A 21,524-nucleotide genomic window follows, 5' to 3' on the forward strand; every position below is an offset into this window, starting at 1 on the left:
TTGAACCACTGCGGTCCATATGATGTGGGTGCATAGGATTTACCACGCAGAAACAGGTTATTTGGTCTATGCTGGTGTTTATGCTCCACCCAAGAATCATCCCACCCTACTTCATCTAATCCAACCAGCATATCCTTCTATTCCTTTCTCCCTCATGTGCTTATCTAGCTTGCCCTTAAATGCATCAATGGTATTCTACTCGACAACTCTATTAGTAGTGAATTCCACATTCTCACTACTCTCTGGATAAAGAAGTTTCTCCTGAATATCGTATTGGATTTATTAATGACTATCTTATATCTATAGCCCCTAGTTCTGGTCTCATCCACAAGTGGAAACATCTTCTCTATGTCTACCCTATCAAACCCCTTCATAATTTTAAAGACCTCTATCAGGAAAAAGAGAAGGAAGATTTGCATTTATATAGCGTCTTTCACAACTTCAGGGCATCCCAAAACATGCTATAGCTAATAAAGAACTTTTTGAAGTCTAGTCACTGTTGTAGTATAGGAACTAAGTAACCAATTTGTGCACAGCAAGATCCCACAAACAGCACTGATATAATGACCAGATAATCTGTGTTAGTGCTGTCAGTCAAGGGATCAACATTGGCCAGGACATTGGGGAAAACTCCACTGCTCTTCTTAAAAATAGTGCCATAGGCTCTTTTATGTACAGCTGACAGGACAGACCGGGCCTTGGTTTAGAATCTTATCTGAAAGGCAACATCTCTGACAGTGCAGCACTCCCTCAATACTGCACTGGGAGTTTCAGCCGAAATTTTTGTGCTCACATCTCTATCGTGGGACTTGAATCCACATCCTTCTGACTCAAAAGCAAGAATGCAAACCACTGAACCTGGGCTTACATTACCCACTAGAAAATGAAAGCATACAGATCAGAAAGACCAAGTGTCGCTATCTGGCATCTGTTGACCTTTCTATATTTCCAATCATTATCTTACTCAAGGTGCTGCTGGGAATGCTGTAACTGCCCTGAACAGACCTAGGGAAGGGACAAACTAGCAAGGCTCTTGATCTTTATCTAATGATTCATGCTAGAAAGCACTGATGTTAGCTGAGAATATGATACAAATGAGGTCACCCCCAGCCAGGTAGCCTTTTGACACCCACTACCTGTGAAAAGCTCCTTGGATAAAGTACCAGTAGGCTTTTTTTCATTCATTCACAGGATGTGGGTGTCACTGGTAAGGCCAACATTTATTGCCCATCCCTAATTGTCCTTGAGATGCTCATGGTGAATTGCCTTCTTGAATACAGCTGCATGACTTGCTAGCCCATTTCAAAGGGCAGTTAAGAGTCAACCACATTGTCATGGGTCTGGAGTCACATATAGGCCAGACCAGGTAAGTATGGCAGATTTCCTACCCTAAAGGATATTACTGAACCAGATGTGTTTTTAATGAAAATCTGGTAGTTTCAGGGTCACCATTACTGAGACTAGCTTTTTTATTAATTCCAGAATTATTTATTTAACTAAATTTAAATTCCCCAGCTGCTATGGTGGGATTTGAACTCATGTCTCTGGTGCATTAGACCAGACTTCTGTATTATCAGTCCAATAACATAACTACTACACTACTATACCCTACCCTACCTAAGGCTGACAGCACCTATGAAAAGGTAACCACGCGAAAGCCTTAAAGGGCTGTAATAAATGTGTATCACAGAAGTCCAAATAAACTGGCTAATCTGACACATTGTGGTACTTACGTTATATATCCTTCACAGATTTTTCGATAAGTTGCTCTTTCATCATCGCCTCGAAGATCACAGTAAAGATTGTTGAGTAAAATTGAAGCAGTGAGGCAGGTATTCTCAGTCAGTGGCAGGCAGTTGGGCAGTTCGGGAAACTGTCCTCCTACTTTCAAAATCTTCTTCAAGCCTGAAGGGAAAATGTTATTCTTGAATTGAACATGGAAAGAAATTGACAGATTTAGATTACACAAAACTGTCTTCTCTCTATCATGCCACTAAAACCACTTTAAAATGATAACTGAAGGTAAACAGAAGCAAACCATTAGGTCAACACAACACAAACACAAAATACTTCAGATGCTGTAAGTACAAAATAAAAGCAGAAAATGCTGGAAATACTCAGCAGGTCTAGCTGCATCTGTGGAGAGAGGAACAGAGTTAATGTAGATAGAGAGAAGCTATTTCCTCTGCTGCAGGGGAGTCCAAAACAAGGGGACATAACCTTGAAATTAAGGCCATTCAGGGGTGATGTCAGGAAGCACTCTTTCATACAAAGGGTAGTGGAAATCTGGAACTCTCTCCCCCTAAAAAGCTGTTGCGGCTGGGGGTTCAACCAAAAGGAAAGTTTCATTGCCAGACCTGATGTCCTGTTTTGGATTGGGACACCTCCTCTGGTGAGCTGTGGTACTAAACTGTTAGCATTGGCATAAGGATAGAAATTGTCTTCTAAAATGTTGTGCTGGCACAAAAACACTGTGTAGGCAAAATTACTCAATTTATACGGACAGAGAAGTTCAGAAGTTCAAAATTATGAAAGGTTTACTCACCCATATCAATAGTATCCAAGCTTCTGGTGTTGTCTTTAATAGCCAGGTCCTTTCGAGGTATATTTCTGATCAGCAGATTAAGTGCTTGATCCCGTCCATGACCTGAGACATTTTTGTGAGTCAGCATTTCTAGGAGGTGTGTAATGATCATCTTCACATCCTTTGACATATCTGCAAAAAAAAATGGATTTACAACTGCGATGTCATCAAATGTCTTACACTAGCATGTGCACAGTCAAAAATTCAAAAATTTAGAGAAGGTACAAAGAAGATTTACTAGAATGGTTCCAGGGATGAGGGACTTCAGTTATGTGGAGAGACTGGAGAAACTGGGGCTGGAATTTTACGCCCCCATCCCCATCCCACGCCCCACGAAGAGTGGGATGGTGGTGGGGAGGGGGGGCATAAAATGGAGCGAGAGGCTGGGGGGGGTGCCCATCCCAACCTGCTCTCGCCTCCACCGGCATTTTGCACAGGGCGGCGGCGAAAACGGCCCACCCACCCCAGGCCAATCAAGGTCCTTAAATGGTCAGTTAGTGGCCACTTAAGGGTCTCTGCCCACTGCCACGGGGATTTTACTCTTGGCTGACGGGAGGCCCAGGCCTGAGAAAAACCAGCTGTTAAAAAGTAGATTATGAGGTCATTGATTGCCTCTGTAGCCATTGTCTAACATGCTTTGAAACTGGTAATCTTCTTCGAATGTGAATATTAGTATTTCAATGACTTTTGACCACTGTTCTCAGTATAATCCCAACACACTGTTACATACCCAGCACCAGAGCTTCATCCTTCCCATGATGTTCCTTACTATCTACTCCTTCAAAGTTATCAAAGATTGTTTGGAAGAGACTTGACGTCGCCAATGCAATCTCTTCATTGTCCAGGGCCATTATACTGCAAATCTTGTCTACGCCCACAAAATGCAACACAGCAATTGCCTACAAACATAAAATTACAATCAGCTTAGTACCCAAACCTCCCGATAACACCACAGAGCATATTTAGACACTAATGGAATGTAGGAACAGGAGGAGGTCATTCAGCCCTTCCAGCTGTTCCGTTACTTAAAGAAATCACAGCTGATCTGAATCGCAACTCCGTCCTTCTGCCTTGCCTCCATATCATTCTATATCCTTGTCTGATAAAATCTATCAACCACAAATTAGAAAATTATTAATTGAGGGGGCATTTACTGCTGTTTGTGGGAGAGAGTTCCACACTTCTACCACACTTTGTGTGAAGAAGCATTTCCTAACTTCTGTGTTGAATGGTCTGGCTCTGATTTTAAGGTCATGTCCCCCTTGTCCTAGACTCCTCAACCGGTGGAAAAAAGTTTCTCTCAATTAACCCTATTAATTTCTTTCAAAATCCTAGAAACCTTAATCAAATTACCCTTAAACATTTATATTCCTGTGAATACAAGCCTAATTTATGCAGTCTCTGCTCATAATCTAACCCTTGGAGCCCTGATAACATTCTGATGAATCTGCATTGAACTCCTTCCAAGGCCAATATATCCTTTCTGAGATGCGGTGCCTGGAACTGGACACAATACCCCAGATGTGTCTAACTGGGGCTTTCTGTAGCTGTAGCAAAAGCTCCTCCCCCTTATATTCTAGCCTTCTAGATATAGAGTCTAACATTCCATTAGTCTTTTTGGCTATTTTTGTATCTGACCACTACATTTTAGTGATCTGTGTACATGGACTCCTAAATCTCTTCGGACCTCTGCTGTTCCTAGCTTTTCAACATTTAAATAATACTCAGATCAATCCTTTGTTGTTACAAAATGGATGATCTCATAGTTACCTGTGTTGAAATCCTTCTGCCACAGTTTTTCCCATTCACTTCATCCATCAATGTCTCTTTATAATTTGATGCTCCCATCTACACAACTTACCGTATCATCAATCTTTATATCATCGGCAAAATTTGATATGTGGCAATTTATTGTGTCAATTAAGTCTTTCATAAATATCGTGAATAGTTGAGGCCCCAGCACAGATCCTTGTGTTACTTCTTTTCAGTTTGTGAACATACCCATTATCCCTACTCTCTGCCTTCTACCATCTAACCAATCTCCTAAGCAGCTCAATAATTCAATTCCATGAGCCTTAATTCGAGCTAACAGTCTCTTATGTCGAACTTTATTGATTTGAAGCATGGAGGCAGTGTGGAGAAAATTGTTTTCCTCAGCGCAGAGGTGGTTAAAGAAAATTATAAATGGTTTTGATAGATAAGACAAAATTGTTTCCACTGTCAGGAAGGTCTGAAACTAAAGGACACAGATTTAAAATGATTGGCAAACGAACCAGAAGCGAGATGAGGGAACTTTTTTTACGCAGTGAGTTATATTGATCTGGAATGCGCTGCCTGAAAGGGAGGTGGAAGCAGATTCAATAATAACTTTCAAAAAGGAATTGGAGAAATATTTGAAGGGAAATGTTTAAAGATGTTTGGGGAAAGAAGGTTTTTGGTAGGTTAGATACAGAGAAGATGTTTCCACTTTTGGGAACTCCAAAGCAAGGGGTTATAAATATAAGATAGTCACCAATAAATCCAATCGGGAATTCAGGAGAAACTTCTTTACCCAGAAAGTGGTGAGAATGTGGAACTCACCACCACAGGGAATGGTTGAGATGAACAGCATAGATGTATTTAAGGGGAAGATAGATAAACACCAGAGGGAGAAAGGAATAGAAGGATATGATGATAGGGTGAGATGAAGAGGGCTGGGAGGAGGCTCATATTGAACATAAACACTGGCATAAACCAGATGGGCCGAATGGTCTGTTTCTATGCTGTAAATATGATGTAATTCCATGTAAATTGACATTGGTCAACACTTACCCGTGACTTGTGGCGACTGCACATGCCTGCAAGTGTCCTTATTGCAGCAACCATCATCTCTGGCTTTTTGGTGTCAATAAGCTGCATCAACAGATTAAGACCATTGTTTCTGAAAATCCTTTCAGCTCCTGCATCTTCTCTTGCCAGTACAATCAAGTTATTTGCAGCCTGGTAAAAGAAATCATATTTAAGGGAGAAAATTTAAGATTATATAGCAAACATTTGTGCCATCTAGTTATTTTAACAGAAACGACATCAAGCATAACATGGTATTATGATTGTTTGAGGATTTCCCTTGTTGAGGAATCAAGAATTGTAAAAGACATCCTTTTCTTATGGCCCTGCACTAACAGCTTTGAGATGGAAAATGGAGGAAGGGTTTGAAGTGGGAGAGAGAGAGAAAAAGAAAGAAAAAAAATGAAGGAAAGAAACAAAAGAGACTTGCATTTCTATAGCACCTTTCATGATGTCAGACATCTCAAAGTGCTTTACAGACAATGAAGAACTTTTGAAGCGTAATTAGGCAGGACACTGGGGAAAACTCCCCTGCTCTTCTTCAAAATAGTGGGCATGGTATCTTTTAGAGCATTCTGAGTCAGTAGATGATGCCCATCCAAAAGACAGCACCTCCCTCACCACTGCACTGGGAGTGTTAACCTAAATTTTGTGTTTAAGGGCTCTTTCTTTCTTTCTTTTGGGCCTCCTTATCTCGAGAGACAATGGATACACGCCTGGAGGTGGTCAGTGGTTTGTGAAGCAGCGCCTGGAGTGGCTATAAAGGCCAATTCTAGAGTGACAGGCTCTTCCACAGGTGCTGCAGAGAAATTTGTTTGTCGGGGTTGTTGCACAGTTGGCTCTCCCCTTGCACCTCTGTCTTTTTTCCTGCCAACTACTAAGTCTCTTCGACTCGCCACATTTTAGCCCTGTCTTTATGGCTGCCCGCCAGCTCTGGCGAACACTGGCAACTGACTCCCACGACTTGTGATCAATGTCACAGGACTTCATGTCGCGTTTGCAGGCGTCTTTAAAGCGGAGACATGGACGGCCGGTGGGTCTGATACCAGTGGCGAGCTCGCTGTACAATGTGTCTTTGGGGATCCTGCCATCTTCCATGTGGCTCACATGGCCAAGCCATCTCAAGCGCCGCTGACTCAGTAGTGTGTACAAGCTGGGGATGTTGGCCGCCTCAAGGACTTCTGTGTTGGAGATACGGTCCTGCCACCTGATGCCAAGTACTCTCCGGAGGCAGCGAAGATGGAATGAATTGAGACGTCGCTCTTGGCTGGCATACGTTGTTCAGGCCTCGCTGCCATAGAGCAAGGTACTGAGGACACAGGCCTGATACACTCGGACTTTTGTGTTCCGTGTCAGTGCGCCACTTTCCCACACTCTCTTGGCCAGTCTGGACATAGCAGTGGAAGCCTTACCCATGCGCTTGTTGATTTCTGCATCTAGAGACAGGTTACTGGCGATAGTTGAGCCTAGGTAGGTGAACTCTTGAACCACTTCCAGAGCGTGGTCACCAATATTGATGGATGGAGCATTACTGATGTCCTGCCCCATGATGTTCGTTTTCTTGAGGCTGATGGTTAGGCCAAATTCGTTGCAGACAGCCGCAATCCTGTCGATGAGTCTCTGCAGACACTCTTCAGTGTGAGATGTTAAAGCAGCATCGTCAGCAAAGAGGAGTTCCCTGATGAGGACTTTCTGTATTTTGGACTTCACTCTTAGACGGGCAAGGTTGAACAAGCTGCCCCCTAGATTTCATTTATTTATTTATTTTTATTTATTTAGAGATACAGCACTAAAACAGGCCCTTCGGCCCACCGAGTCTGTGCCGACCAAGAACACCCATTTATACTAACCCTACAGTAATCCCATATTCCCTACCACCTACCTACACTAGGGGCAATTTACAATGGCCAATTTACCTATCACCTGCAAGTCTTTGGCGGTGGGAGGAAACCGGAGCACCCAACGTAAACCCACGCAGTCACAGAGAGAACTTGCAAACTCCGCACAGGCAGTACCCAGAATTGAACCCAGGTCCCTGGAGCTGTGAGGCTGCGGTGCTAACCACTGCACCACTGTGCCGCATTCTGAAGATGGGGATCGCAGCAGCGGGCCGGAAGGTGGGTGGAGACCCTGCCTCAGCTCTCTGTCGGACCCCGTTGCAATTCCACGACAGGCAGGGAATTAACTGCCCATTGTTGGGGACTCAGTCCCTTTAAGGGACGAGCTACCACCTCCAAGAGCTGCTGGCCAATTGGAAGAGGGGGGGGAAACGGCATGCCTGTCAGCAAGTGATCTTCCTGGGAGTGGGATAGGCCAACGACGGCTTTCCTGCCCAATTCCTGCCTATTAATGGCCAATTAAGGGCCTCTTCCCATGGCTGCTGGGATCTTACAAGGGGTGAGGTGTGCCTCAGCCACACGGGGAGGGCGCCTTTCAAAATGTGGCAGGCTGGGGGTGTGCGCCCTCCTCCGAATGCAATCTGTGGCCCATGGAAGAAACCCACCATGAGCCGCTTCAACCCCCAGGACCACCCCCCCCCCACTTCCCCTGGACTTCAAATCCACATCCCCTCACCGGGGTCTTCCGGACTGGCCCCGGCGACCCTGCCTCACATACCTGAGGTCTGGGGTTCCAGCACTGGACCTGGGTCCAAGGCCTCTGCAGTACCCGGCAGTGACTACCACTCCCAGTGGCGCTGCTGATACTGCTGAGCTGCCGGCCCTGTGACTGGCCAGCAGCTCTTGGAGGCAGGATCCCCATTTTTAAAAGGACAGGGATACCGGCTCCTGAAACTTAGATTTAAATAGACCAGAGAATTGCTCTGGGGGATGTGGGGGTGGGGGTAGGGTGCGGTGCACGAAAAGGCAGAGGTGGGTTTTCCCCTGTCTTTATGGCTCCGTGCAGGGAGCCCCGCCTCCAACACAAAATCCAACCCTATGATTCAGAGTTGAGAGTGCTACCTACCGAACCATGGCAGACTGTCCTGGAAACAACTCTAACAGGCCAATGGCACCAAGGCAGATATTTTGTGTCATTTAGAAAAGGACTTGAAAGAAATTACATCAGTTAACAATAATACATCCACATTTTTTAACTAAATGAACATTGATTTTCTTGCCAATGTTTATTGAAATTGATAAGGAGTACACTGCCGTTTTTTTTTCTTAAATTGCTTTGTATCAGTGCATTAAAACTCAGTTTAGAATTATTTTAAAATACATCGCAATGTCCAATAACACCCAAAAACTGGGGTTTAGTCCTAGTTCTGCTTGAAGTGGATTCAACAGATCCCCAATGATCTCAGGTTTGTGGGAATGTGCAATATTGGTTTCCTTGCCATTTGGAAGCCGTTGCAAAGAAAATGGGAGGCAATCTATGTTTGTAAGAAAACATTAGTTAATGGACAAGCTAGAGGGCCTGTCGTGCAATTGACCCACATTCTGACATCCTATCAGTAGATCATTTGCGCTATAAAGCCGCAACTTTGTTCTGCAAAAGTGTTGTGGAGAAGTTCATTTAGAGGAGATTTACTGGAATGGTACCAGGGATGAAGCACTTCAGTAAGATGGAGAGACTATAGAAGCTGGGGTTGTTCTCCTTTGAGCAGAGAAGGCTAAGGGGAGATTTAATCGAGGTGTTTAAAATCATGTAGGGTTCTGATAGAGCAAATAATGGCAGGAGGGTCCCAATGGCAGGAGGGTCAATAATCGTTGAACTCTTGATGATGTGAAAGGTGCGATATAAATGTAAGTCTGTCTTTCTTAGCATCTGGATTCAGAGCAGCTCTGGCAGAGGCTTGGCACTACTTTTGCAATCTTGGATAGTGCGGAATCATACAGTACAGAAAGAAGCCATATGGCTCATTGTGCCTGTGCTGGCTCTTTGAACGAGCTATCCAATTAGTCCCCATAATCCCCTGTAAATTTTTTTCCTTTCAAGTACTTATCCAATTCTCTTTTGAAAGCTACGATTGAATCTGCTTCCACCACCCTTTCAGGCAATGCATTCCAGATCACAAACACACCCGATATAAATAATGTTTCCTCATGTCGCCTCTGGTTCTTTTACCAATTACCTTTAAATCCATGTCCTTTGATTACCACCCTCCTGCCACTGCAAACAGTTTCTCCTTATTTATTCTATCAAAATCTTTTCATCATCTGAAACACCTCTTTCTAACGCTCCCCAACACTTTCTCTGCTCTAAGCTGAACAATCCCAGTTTCGAGAGTCTCTCATCCCTGGTACCATTCTAGTAAATCTCCTCTGCACCCTCTCCAAGGCCTTGCCATTCTTCCTAGACTGTTGTGCCCAGAATTGAATACAGCTGGGGCCTATCCAGTGATGTATAAATGATTAGCATAACCTCCTTGCTTTTGTATTCCAGCCCTCTATAAAGTTAAGGATCCCAGATACTTTTTAAAAAACCTTCTCAACTTTTCCCGCCAGTTTCAAAGATTTGTGAACATATACCCCCAGCTCTCTCTATTCCTGCACCCTCTTTAAAATTGAAGCATTTAATTCCTATATAGGAATGTGGGAAGACCAAGGAAGAAGAGGAGACAAATATCTTAAAAAGAATAAGTCCCACGCAGAGAATTGAGAACTGGACAAACCTTTTCCTTCCTTTCTTTGTCAATGTTCTCATCAAGCAAGACCTCAAACATCCGTTCCACTCTGGCATCTGTGGAGAACTGAATTTTTAGCTGTTGAGGAGAACAATATATAGTCATTCCTCCAAACATAGCGCGTAAAATGTTTTATTTGATAAATTATATAAAAAATAAAGAAATGAGACTATGTGAATGAACCATCTCCCAAAATCCAAAAACATATACAGTGATCTGTTTATGAATTGGCTCCCCACTCATTCAGTGGGTCATCTCAGAGTTTGCACACACAGGTATGGGACTGCTGCATTAATATACATAGAATGACAAAGAATTTTACAGCACAGAAACAGGCCATTCAGACTAACTGGTCTGTGCTGGTGTTTATGCTCTACATGAGCCTCCACCCATCCCTCATCATCTCACCTTATCAGCATATCGCTCTATTCCTTTCTCCCTCATGTGTTTATCCAGCTTCCCCTTAAATACAGCTACGCTATTTGCCTCAACTGCTCCATGTGGTAGCAAGTTCAACACTCTCTGGGTAACAAACTTTTCCTGAATTCCTTATTGGATTTATTAGTGACTATCTTACATTAATGGCTTCTAGTTTTGCTCTTCCCCACAAGTGGAAACATCTCTCCATATATCATATTGAACCTTTTCATAATTTTGATGACCCCTAACAGGCCTTCTCTTTTGTAGAGAGAAAAGCGCCAGGCTATTCAATCTTTCCTGATAGTTATAACCTCTCAGTTCTGGTTTCAGCCTTGTAAATCTTTTTTGCACCTTCGCCAGTGCCTCCACATCCTTTTTGTAATATAGAGACCAGAACAGTGCACAATACCCCAAGTGTGGTCTAACCAAGGTTCTTATACAAGTTTAGCATAACAGGCTGAATTTTCACTTTGTGGGTGGGAACCAGGAGTCAGGACAGTTTCTGGATCCCGAACACGTCCCTGGAGGAAAGCAGTCACTCTTTGGGATTTTGACCGCGGTGACCCTTAATTAGCATGGAGACAGGTTCCCGGTCGAAATAAGGACGGCGGGCGGGTTCTCAAAGTTGCTGGGCCAATCTGAGGCCTTCCAGTTTGAGAGGAGCACCAGCCTGCAATAGATGGTAAGTAATTGAGAAGGCATTTCAAGATGGAGGCCCCCATCACCAACATTTTTTAAAGTTTAAATAAAAAGCAGATAAAGCAGCCAGGCCACCACAGTTGGTGGGGGTGACTCATTCTACAGGGCAGCCTTTGGCTGTACCCGCACCCAGGCCTGACGTGCTGCCACTCACCCCCGGTCTGCCACTGGGTGCATGCCTACCAGTAGTTAAACTGCCATCTGTTGCGTTGGGAAATTGGAGGCCAACTGGAAAATCCCAGTCGGCCTCCATTAACTCTGGTTAACAAGACTCTTAATGAGCCTAATTGGCTGCCTGCTTCATGGGGGCAGGTAGCCCTGAACCTGCTTTGGCAGAAATAGCCGATGCCGGGAATGAGGTAGGTAAACCAGCACACCAGCGGCGCCAGTATTTTCAGGCCCTGTCTGCCTCTGTTCCCAACCTCAGCGGGGCTCAAAAATTCAGCCCAACATCATTTCCTTTCAGTTCCCATCCCTCTAGAAATGAGCCTACGTGCTTTGAGTTCCACTGACACAGCACAATTAAAGGCCTGCAGCAAGGCTAGAATAGTTACTTTTGCCATATTGCAATTGGGGATAATTCAATGTTTTATGAAGTACAATTTAAATGATTGCTGTCTGAACACAGGATAAAGAGTTGGACAAACAAAGAAGGTGAAGGAGGGCACTGTTCCACCTACATTAAACAGTGACAAATGATCAAAGTTGCCAACCATTTTGCATTGTAGTGATACAGAATGTTCAGAATCTTCAAAATTACTTTGAGGGACTTGTTTCCATTTTACTTTAAAAAGCAGAATCTGTCTTAGTTTGAAATTGGTAAAATGGTCAGTTTACCTTAAAAAAGAATCTCAATATGATTTCCAGAGTGTTTGAGTGGGTCTCAGTCCTATTATACAGGGTATTGCCATCCAATTATTATCCCAGTGTTCATTTTTCAAGGTATAGTATTAAAGTTACTCGCTAAAAAACACAATTAATTCTGCAAATCTAACCTTGTCCTGAATGTCATTATTCAAACGTCGCAAGGTTTCTTGAAATGTTTTGTTGTTGGGCTCCATTGTTGCGCATCTCTGGACATCTTTGAAAGCTTGATCCAGTTTCCCCAGCTTCTCCAGCGCCTGACTACGCCTGAAGAGAGCTTTAATGTCTGACGCATCTACATCAATAGCTGACAAAGGAAGCAATTTATTATTTTTTAAGATTAATGCCTTAGTTCATCACCTATCGCTACGGCACTACAACTTGCATTTATATAGTGCCTTCAACATAATAAAACATCCCAAGACACATCACAGGAGCATTATCAGAAGAAATTTGACAGTGCGACACATAGGGAGATATTAGGACAGGTGACCAAAAACTTGGTGAAAGAGGTAGGTTTTGAGGAGCATCATAAAGAAAAAAAGGGTGGAGAGGTTTAGGGAGGGAAATCTGGAGCTAAGGGCCCAGGGAGCTGAAGGCATGGCCACCAATGGTGGAGCAATGGAAATTGGGGATGTGCAAGAGGCCAGGATTGGAGGAGTGCAGAGATCTCAGATGGTTATAGGGTTGGATAAGATTACAGAGATAAGGAGGGGGCGAGAACATGGAGGGTTTAAAAACGAGCATGAGGATTGCCAAGATTGTCAAGGCATTGCCAGACCACAACACAGAAAGTCGCTTTACCTTTTGAGGCATCTGATGCAGCTGGCACATAATTATCCTTTAAGGAAGAAGAAAGAATGAGATTATGACCAGTCTTTATTATATTTCTGAGCCATCTTTTCTAGGATGCATTGTAATAAAGTAGCAACATAGGCCGAATAAATAGTGAACAGTTCATGAACTTCTTGTCAGTGGAAATGGTTTCTCTTTATTTACTCTATTGACGCCCTTCATGATTTTGAATACCTTTATCTAATCTCCCCTTAACCTTCTCTGCTGTAAGAAGAACAATTCCAGTTTCTTTAGTCTCTCCCCAAAGCATGAAGTCTTATTTTTGTTTTGACTCAGGGACACTAACAGCCATGATGGTCATTTTAGTTAATACGTAACAGCAATCGTCAATGAAATGTAAGAATTTTTGAGATAATCACCGCAAGTTTATTGAATCTGAAGTTGATCACTGGAAAGTAATTAATTGTGTATCAAGAGCAATGACTTCATATGGAAATAAATATATGCTGTTTGCTGCTTTAAATGGCATTGTAAACGGCTCAGCCTTTGGCCGACTGAGGAATTTGAGGATCAGGATTTCAAACCCGAGACTAAGATCATGGTTTACCGGGCAGTAGTGATCCCTGTGCTCGCATGTGCTTCAGAGACTTGGACAACCTACAGCAGGCACTTCAAAGCACTGGAGAAGTTCCACTAGAGGTGTCTTCGCAAGATACTTCTAATCCAATGGCAAGAAAGACTGTCCAACAGCAGTGTCTTCTCCCAAATCAACTTGTCCAGAATCAAGGCGCTAATCATCCAAAACCAGCTCCCTGGGTGGGACATGTCATTAACATGCCTGACACCAGGCTCCCAAAGCAGCTGTTCTACTCAGAACTTGGTCGTGGCAGGAGACTCCCAGGAGGACAGTGGAAATGCTTTAGAGATGTCCTCAAAGCATCCCTGGAGAGATCAAACATCCCCGTCAACTCATGGGAGTCCCTGGCTCGAGACTATCCTAGATGGAGAACGCTCATTTGGGAAGACATTGTACACCTCGAGGGACTTCATCGGGAACATGCGGAGGTGAAGTTGGGGCATCGGAAGGAGTGCACAAACCTCCAAACTACACATCCACCTGACCCTTATGTGGCAGAGTCCGCAGATCACGCATTGGACTTAACAGCTATCTTAGAACCCATTGAACTAGAGTGGAAGCAAGTCATCCTCGATCCCGAGGGACTGCCTAAGAAGAAGATGTAAGACCCATTTTTATGATTTCACTACAAATAGTGAACAGAGGAAATTTCACCACACATCTTCCAAATTTTATACTCCTCCAGGAAACTAAATTTCAGCTGCAAGATTGATATATGTGACCTTCAATTTCATACTGCTATCAACCAACTTACTTTCAGCTTAGATAGACCACCCACATGCATGTCAATGACTCCCTAATTGTTAATATCAGTGTGTAAATGTCACTTCCATTACATTGAAATAACAAAACACAGAATGAATGAGCATTTGCCAGTAACGATTGCAGTCATTTAGAAAAATAAGTTGAGATCAGGCCCTTACTTTTTTTAAATGGCAGGCTGCTCGGTTTCTGTAAAGTATAGCTAGAACTTTCTTCTCTTTGGTCAGTTGAATAGCTTTTGTGTAGCATTCAATTGCTTTGTCATAGTCCTTGTTCTGAAAGCATTCATTGCCCTTCTCCTTTAACTGAAGTGGATCTTCCATCTGAAGCCAACGGAAAGTAGAAAGGTCACAGGAAAATATAACTAACTGTTGTGTGAAAAAGCAGCACAGAAATATAGTCCAAGGGCAACCGCTCATTTGTTTTGTCCCGCTTTGTTCTTTATTATATGATGAATGGAACAGTGTTAACACAAGGAGGAAGCTACCTGTGCCCACGTAGGATTTATACATTCTCACACCATACAGCTTCAACTCCTTAAATAGAGAATAGGGATTTATCTTATATACCTTAAACTAATCATTGAATTCTCTCACCAGTGTGGATGTTTATTACTGGGTATATGCAGCAGTATTCATAAAAATCATAGAATAATAAAGCGCAGAAAGAGCCTTCGGCCCTTTGTGTCTGTGCTGGCTCTTTGAAAGAGCTCTTTAATTAGTTCCACTCCTCTGCTTTTTTCCCCATAGCCGTGCACATTTTTTCCTTTCAAGTATTTATTCAATTCCCTTTTGAAAGTTACTATTGAATCTGATTCCATCGCCCTTTCAGGCAGCGCATTCCAGATCATAACAATTCGATGCATAAAAAACTAACTCATCATTTTTATTCCTCTGGTTATTTTGCCACTGCCTTAAATCAGGGTCCTCTGATTCTCCATATTTACTCTATCAGAAATCATTCATAATTTTGAATATCTCTATCAATTATCTGCTTAACTTTCTCTGTTCTAAGGAGAACAATCCCAGCTTCTCCAGACTCTCTACATAACTGAAGACCCTCTTCCCTGGTGCTATTCCTGTAAATCTCTTCTTCACCTTCTCTCATGCCTTGACATCCTTCCTAAAGTGTAGTGGCCAGAACTGAACACAAATTGTTGTGTCTATGAATTGGGGAACTAAGGTGGCTATTATTGATGTTTCCAAATGCTTAATGCTAAACTGCAATGCGATCTCTTTCGCTTCATGCCATCACTTAAGTGGGACATTGCGGTGCATAACTGGGCATTGGATCTCCTCCAAATGTCTCAGACTGTGCTCCACTGTCATGAAATGCAATGAACTACTGAATACAATCCTGATGCTATACCAGGCCTTGTGTGTGAAAGTATATATTCCCTTACAATTGAGAAGGAGCTTGCAGTTTCAGGCCTCCACCCTGTTCAGCTGTCTCTCAACAACTATCAGCACTGTTACCCCCTTCCTCCGTGCTCTTTCCTGCAAGTTACCATCTACTTGAGTCTGTGTATCTATGCCATTATCTGTTAGAAGTTTGACTTTGTAAGCTTTCCCCCTTCCCCAATAATTAAACAGTATTTTCCTCAAATTTGTGAGTAATTCCCATGTTATTTATAAAAAAACAGCAATTTGCAGTTATGCAACACCTTTAATGTAGAAAGGTGCTTCACATGCAAGCAATATCAAACAAAATTTCTGCACCATTCTGCATCTAGAGACATTAGAACAGATGACCAAAAGCTTGGCCAAAGAGGTAGGCGTTATGCAAACTTAGGAAAGGACAGGAAAGTGCCATCAACACGCACCTTTATTTGCAAGCTGTGAGCCATCATACAAATCCCCCTCCCAATTGTTAGAGGGAGCAAAAACAATCTGTGGTCAGTTTTAGGAAAACAATTGTGAAATAATTGTTTGATTCCCAAAGCAAGCTCCATGAAACCATAATGCATCACTGGGTGCACTTAACTAATCACCCTCCGTCAGCCCCAATAAGTCCCAACATGCTTAGGAACAGAGAAAAGAAAGACTTGTATTTCTATAGCGCCTTTCACAACCTCAGGATATCCCAAATTTGGTTCCAGCCAATGAAGTGTTTTTTAAAATGTAGTCACTGTTGTAATATAGGAAATGCAGGAGCCAATTTGCTCACAGCAAGCTCCCATAAACAGCAATGTGATAATGACCAGAATATCTGTTGGCTGAGTGCTAAATATTGGCCAGAACACTGGGGAGAACTCCCTTACTCTTCTTCAAAATAGTGCCATGGGATCTTTTATGCCTACTTGAGAGGGCAGATAGGGCCTTGGTTTATCATCTCATTCGAAAGATGGCACCTCTGACAGTGCAGTACTCCAATTTTGTTTCTCACATTCTACAATTAATAGAGTTGTCTGCCAAAAAATGAATCATCACCCTATTCAAATTTATTAATGTCTAGTTTGTTTGCCTTTAACTAAAACAGGGCTGGTGGACACAAGATAAATTTGCACATAGAAATTCCTCAGAACTGAGAGGTTATAACTATCAGGGAAGACTGAAAGCTGGGGCTCTTTTATCTAGAAAAATGAAGGCTTAGGGGTGGCCCAATCGAGGTATTTAAGTGTTGAAGTAGAGAAGATGTTTCCACTTGTGTGGGAAACCAAAACTATGAATGAAAAATATAAGTCAGTCACTATTAAATCCAATAGGGAATTCAGGAGAAACTTCTTTATGCAGGGAGTGGTGAGAGTATGAAACTCACTGCCACATGGAGTATAGATGCATTGAGGGGAGTGCTAGATAAACAAATGAGGGAGAAAGGAATAGAAGGATATGTTGATAGGGTGAGATGAAGAAGAGTGTGAGAAGGGTGGAACATAAATGCTGGCATAGGCCTGATGGACCGAATGGCTTGTTACTGTGCTTTTGGCTCAATGTAACATCCCTATCTGAGCGTGTAAATAGTGATCTGCTCAGCCTTGTTATTTTCAGTTATGTTGCCTTATTTGATACATCCTTGCTAATGTTGCTCTGCATCAGTACAGCATTGCTTCCATACTCTTTAACAACTGCTACTGTGTTTCGCGAGTATAGACATCATATGCTGCTACTTTACAGTAATATTCACGCCCTGCCTTTGAACTGTGCAGTTTCGCCCAGAACTCTCATGCATGCCCATCACTGACAATGCATTAACTCTTCCACCGTGACAAGTTACCGGAGTGGCAATCCCTCCCTTGCATAGTTGGAAGCAATCCTTCCAAGGATTGCCAACACTGGTTGGATATATTCCTGGAGTTTTCATCACATGTCCTTCCACCGCCCCCGCCCCCGCTTCCTCCCCTACCCTCCGCCCCCATTGCTTACATCATTGGCTGCCCAGCAACCCCATTCTGGCTTTCCCACACCAAGTGTAAAGTGAACAGACACCCCCAGCCAGGATTTTCGGCCTGAAGTGGGGGCAGAACTGAAACAGGCGGGCAGACACATAATTTCAATCTGCCAACCGGCATGTTGGTTTACCAGCACCATCCCGCCCCAAGCCATTTTTGGGAAGGACGGATTGGGGCAGAACAGCTACCCCCTCCACACGCAGCGGGTAACTAGTTAAGGTGATTAAAAAGCCAATTAAGGACATTGATCAGAGGCCGACTGGAATTTTCAGACCTCGCACAACATTGCCAGCATGGCAGCTGCATGGAGGTGGCCTCCCAGGAACAGACTGGGGGGGTGGGGGCAGTGCTCCAGGGTGCCTTCGAGATAATCCCTCCACCTCAATACCTACCTGGCCACAGCTGCGGCCATAGGCCACCCTGTGGAGGGCTTCCCTCTCCACAATGTTAGTCCGGCAGCTGTGGCCATTTTACAGTTCAAATCTTTTAAAGTTGCTGAGGGGCTGCAGCTCCTTCCATGCTGGAGGGGCACCTATTGGCTCTCCAGCTTCGAGCCCGCCTGCCATTCTGAATTAGATGGTGAGCGCGCCGTCTGGCCACTAATTGGCCAATCAAGGGAAAATCCATGTTGGGCTGCTGCTCCTGACACAGTGCGGGCCTTGGACCCATATTTGACTCCGACATCCAGATTCCCGACCCAAAACGCAAAATACTCTCCCCTGTTGCTCGATTGGATGATTCTGGACTGTCAGTCAAACAGTCAAATTTCCCATCTCAAATATTTTTACAACTAATAAATGGATGTGCTCAAAGAAAATGAAAGAAACATACAATTAATGACTATTCTCCTGACTGTTGCTCGCAGAATGCTCTTGAGTTGAATCTTTAATTCCAGGAGACGCCAGGTCAATACTGGACCATTGGTCACCCTCACTGTACCCCACCAGAAATGTGCTCCGGTGAACTCCTGGGTAAAAACCGGTTCTTACAGATTCATCATTGAACTATTCTAAACAAATTTCCTGAGCCAGAAGATCATGAGTTCAAGTCCCACACCAGAGACCTGAGTACATAATCTAGCCTGATATTCCAGTGCAGTACTGAGAGAGTGCTGCATTGTCAGAGATGCAGTCCTTCAGATGGGATGGCAAACTGAGATCCTTCACTCCCCTTCATAAACTGGTAATTCTCAAATGTTCCAGTCACTCAACATACCAGAAGAAAGTAACTAGGTATTTATCTTATTTCCCTTTGCATTTCTATAGTGCCTTTCACGACCTCAGGATGTTTCAAAGCACTTTACAGCAAATTAAATACTTTTTGAAGTGTAGGCTGGTATTTTGCGTGGCGGCAGATGCCCCAAAACTGGCTGAAAAGTCGGGGGAGAGCTAGTCTCCACCGGGCTTGGAAGCCACACAATGATTTTGCGTGGCCCAGGCCTGTAATTGGCCCTTTGGTAGGACTTCCACCCCTCTGAGGCAGGAAGTCCTGCCTTCAGGAGCTGCTGGTCAATCAGAGGGCCGGCTACTCCTCAGTCCCAGCAGTGCCAGTGGGAGCAGTGGCCATTGCTGGGACTGCACCCAGCCAGAAGAGGACCATGGACGCCCGCACCGAAAGGTGAGTGGGGTTTCGGGTCTCGTCAGGAAAAATCAGCTGGGTCCCGGCGAGGGGGTCGGGGTCAATTAGCAGGGCAGGGACAGGTGTTTTAGCAGGGGCGGCTAGTGCCGTGGGGGGGGGGCCCTCTGTGGGGCACAGGGTGCCCGATCAGGAGGGCCCCAACCCAGCCTGCAAGGAGGCCGCCCGGTAAAACATGGTGACCTCCCCAGGTGGCGAAGTGGCTGTCTGCTGCTGGTAAGATACCATTTAAGGGCCTCAATTGGCCTGCGGCAGGTAGGCCATTTTCAACCTCCTCCACTGCTCGTAAAATGGCAGCAGGGGCGGGTAGGTGCAGGAAATAGTGCTGCACCCTACCCCCCCCCCCCCCCCCAACGCCTCCAGCCCTCTCCGAAGTAGGGGTGGGGTGGGCGTAAAATTCTAGCCATAGTCTGTTGTAATGTCGGAAATGTGGCAGCCAATTTGCAGACAGCAAGCTGCCACAACCAGCAAAGTGATAATGATGAGATAACCAGTTTTAATGATGTTGATTGAGAGATAAATATTGACCAGGACCCCGAGGATAACTCCCCTGTTCTTCTTCAGATATTGCCTTGGGATCTTTTACACCCACCTGAGAGGGGAGATGAGTCCTTATGTTTAACATCTATTCTAAAAGGCAGTATCAACCGTTGTACAGCACTGGGAATGTTAGCCTAGATTTTACATTCCACGCTCAGGAGTGGGACTTGAACCCACAACCTCCTAACTTGGAGCTTAGCGAGTGCTACCCACTGAATCACAGTTAACACTTTGTAGCATGGTGCTATGCATTCCTATTAATAAAATCACATTCTCAAGAACTTCTTATTTCAAAATTACTGGGCAAAACAAATTGCATCTTTCCTGTTTCTTTTTTAATTGTAGAAAGATATAGACCCTTAAATCAAAAGCATCAAGCAAATAGAGAAATACCTTTATAAAGTTACTGGAACAATCACAATAAAGATTTCCCCTGCCAAGTTGCTACAGGTTGTGCATCACTTTGATCTGTAATGTTCTGCTCCTCAAAAGGGAAAAGGATTTATCCATCCCTTGCTATCTCGTGGATTCTGTGACACACAAATAGCCAACTTCACTCATTTCCCCAAACCCAGTCTCTTCAATTAACCTTTTCTCCCTGAAAAAATAGGCTATGAGCCATATCTGGCAATGAATTTATTCAAGGGCCTTATCAGCTGAATTATAGCTTCAAGCTCACGTGTGTCAGCAAAACTCAAGAATCACATTTGTAGCAGTGCAGCTCTGGCAGTTGTTCCCTTTTGCCAGCACTTTAATGGGACACTTTAATTGCATTCAATTCAATAGAAACGGAACCTGGATTAATAAGGTGATTGAAAAAAGCAATGGGGATCTAACTGTATCTTAGCTTAATATCCAAGTGTGAACTTGAATTTTGCTTCTTGTGAGCTAAATTAAACACATACAAACACACACACTGTGGATTTGGTATTGTTGGAAATGAATTGCATTGTTAGATTAAATACATGAACGTATCACCAAATTGAAATACCAGAAACATCAAATGTTCTTTCCTGGTTCAGATCCTTTTTAAGTTATTATTTACGTTGCGGCAAAACTTTCATTGGAAAATGAAACAAAAACATTTCTCAAACTCTTGTCATTGAAGGTCAAATAGCTGAGCTTACACAGCAGGCAGGAATGCTCCTATCACAAGTCCTTTTAATTCTAATCACAGTCTGTGTCAGAACGCAAAAACTTCAAGAAAGCATGACTTCAACATTGCTAATATAAAGACAATAAAGACAATCAAAGTAAAACAGTTTGAAGAGTTACCATCATTGTCCAGCTTACCATTTAAAAACTACCACAGCAGGATTTAAAGGAAGGCCCTGCTTGTAAAATTCACAATAGCACATGGCAGATGCTATCTTGCTAGTTTCAGTGCCTCTTAACCTACCATATTTGGGCAGCATTTGCTGAGAGTGTGGTCTCGTTAACAGTTGCCCAAGCAGGTATTTAGTTATTAGTTCAGTTCCCTACAAAAAAAACTTCAATTTACTGTTGTCACTCTATAGAATTTAAAATAGAAAGTGCTTGGAATGTACAAGCCAAGGTCATCAGATTGTAAAAGGAGTAAAAAACAGGTTATTGATTCAGGTGTAGATCTTGCACTAGAACGGAGAAATTATCTATAGTCTAAGCAATAACCCTGTCCTGCTTTGTATTTGAAGTATTTTCTGTTACTATTTCAGGATTTTTTTTTTAACCTGTACCTTAAGATGCTTGTCTTAATTGATTGAAAAAA

The 21,524-nt window shown here is 43.4% G+C and overlaps 1 protein-coding gene across 1 annotated transcript in view; it reads right to left on the bottom strand.

Moving 5' to 3' along the window:
• The window catches only part of unc45b (unc-45 myosin chaperone B), a 56,046-nt gene extending 34,899 nt beyond the window's left edge, over nt 1-21,147 (bottom strand). The window contains exons 1-9 of the mRNA XM_068028941.1: nt 21,071-21,147; nt 14,376-14,537; nt 12,825-12,861; nt 12,152-12,327; nt 10,026-10,115; nt 5,396-5,563; nt 3,315-3,483; nt 2,546-2,716; nt 1,734-1,905 (exon numbers count right to left, since the gene is read on the bottom strand). Of these exons, the coding sequence (XP_067885042.1) occupies nt 1,734-1,905; nt 2,546-2,716; nt 3,315-3,483; nt 5,396-5,563; nt 10,026-10,115; nt 12,152-12,327; nt 12,825-12,861; nt 14,376-14,537; nt 21,071-21,073 (1,148 nt within the window). The 5' untranslated portion in view covers nt 21,074-21,147. The remainder of the gene's footprint in view (nt 1-1,733; nt 1,906-2,545; nt 2,717-3,314; nt 3,484-5,395; nt 5,564-10,025; nt 10,116-12,151; nt 12,328-12,824; nt 12,862-14,375; nt 14,538-21,070) is intronic.
• Nucleotides 21,148-21,524: the final 377 nt, after the last annotated feature.

The sequence above is a fragment of the Heterodontus francisci genome, chromosome 4 (assembly GCF_036365525.1).
Source record: "Heterodontus francisci isolate sHetFra1 chromosome 4, sHetFra1.hap1, whole genome shotgun sequence".
NCBI lineage: Eukaryota > Metazoa > Chordata > Chondrichthyes > Heterodontiformes > Heterodontidae > Heterodontus > Heterodontus francisci.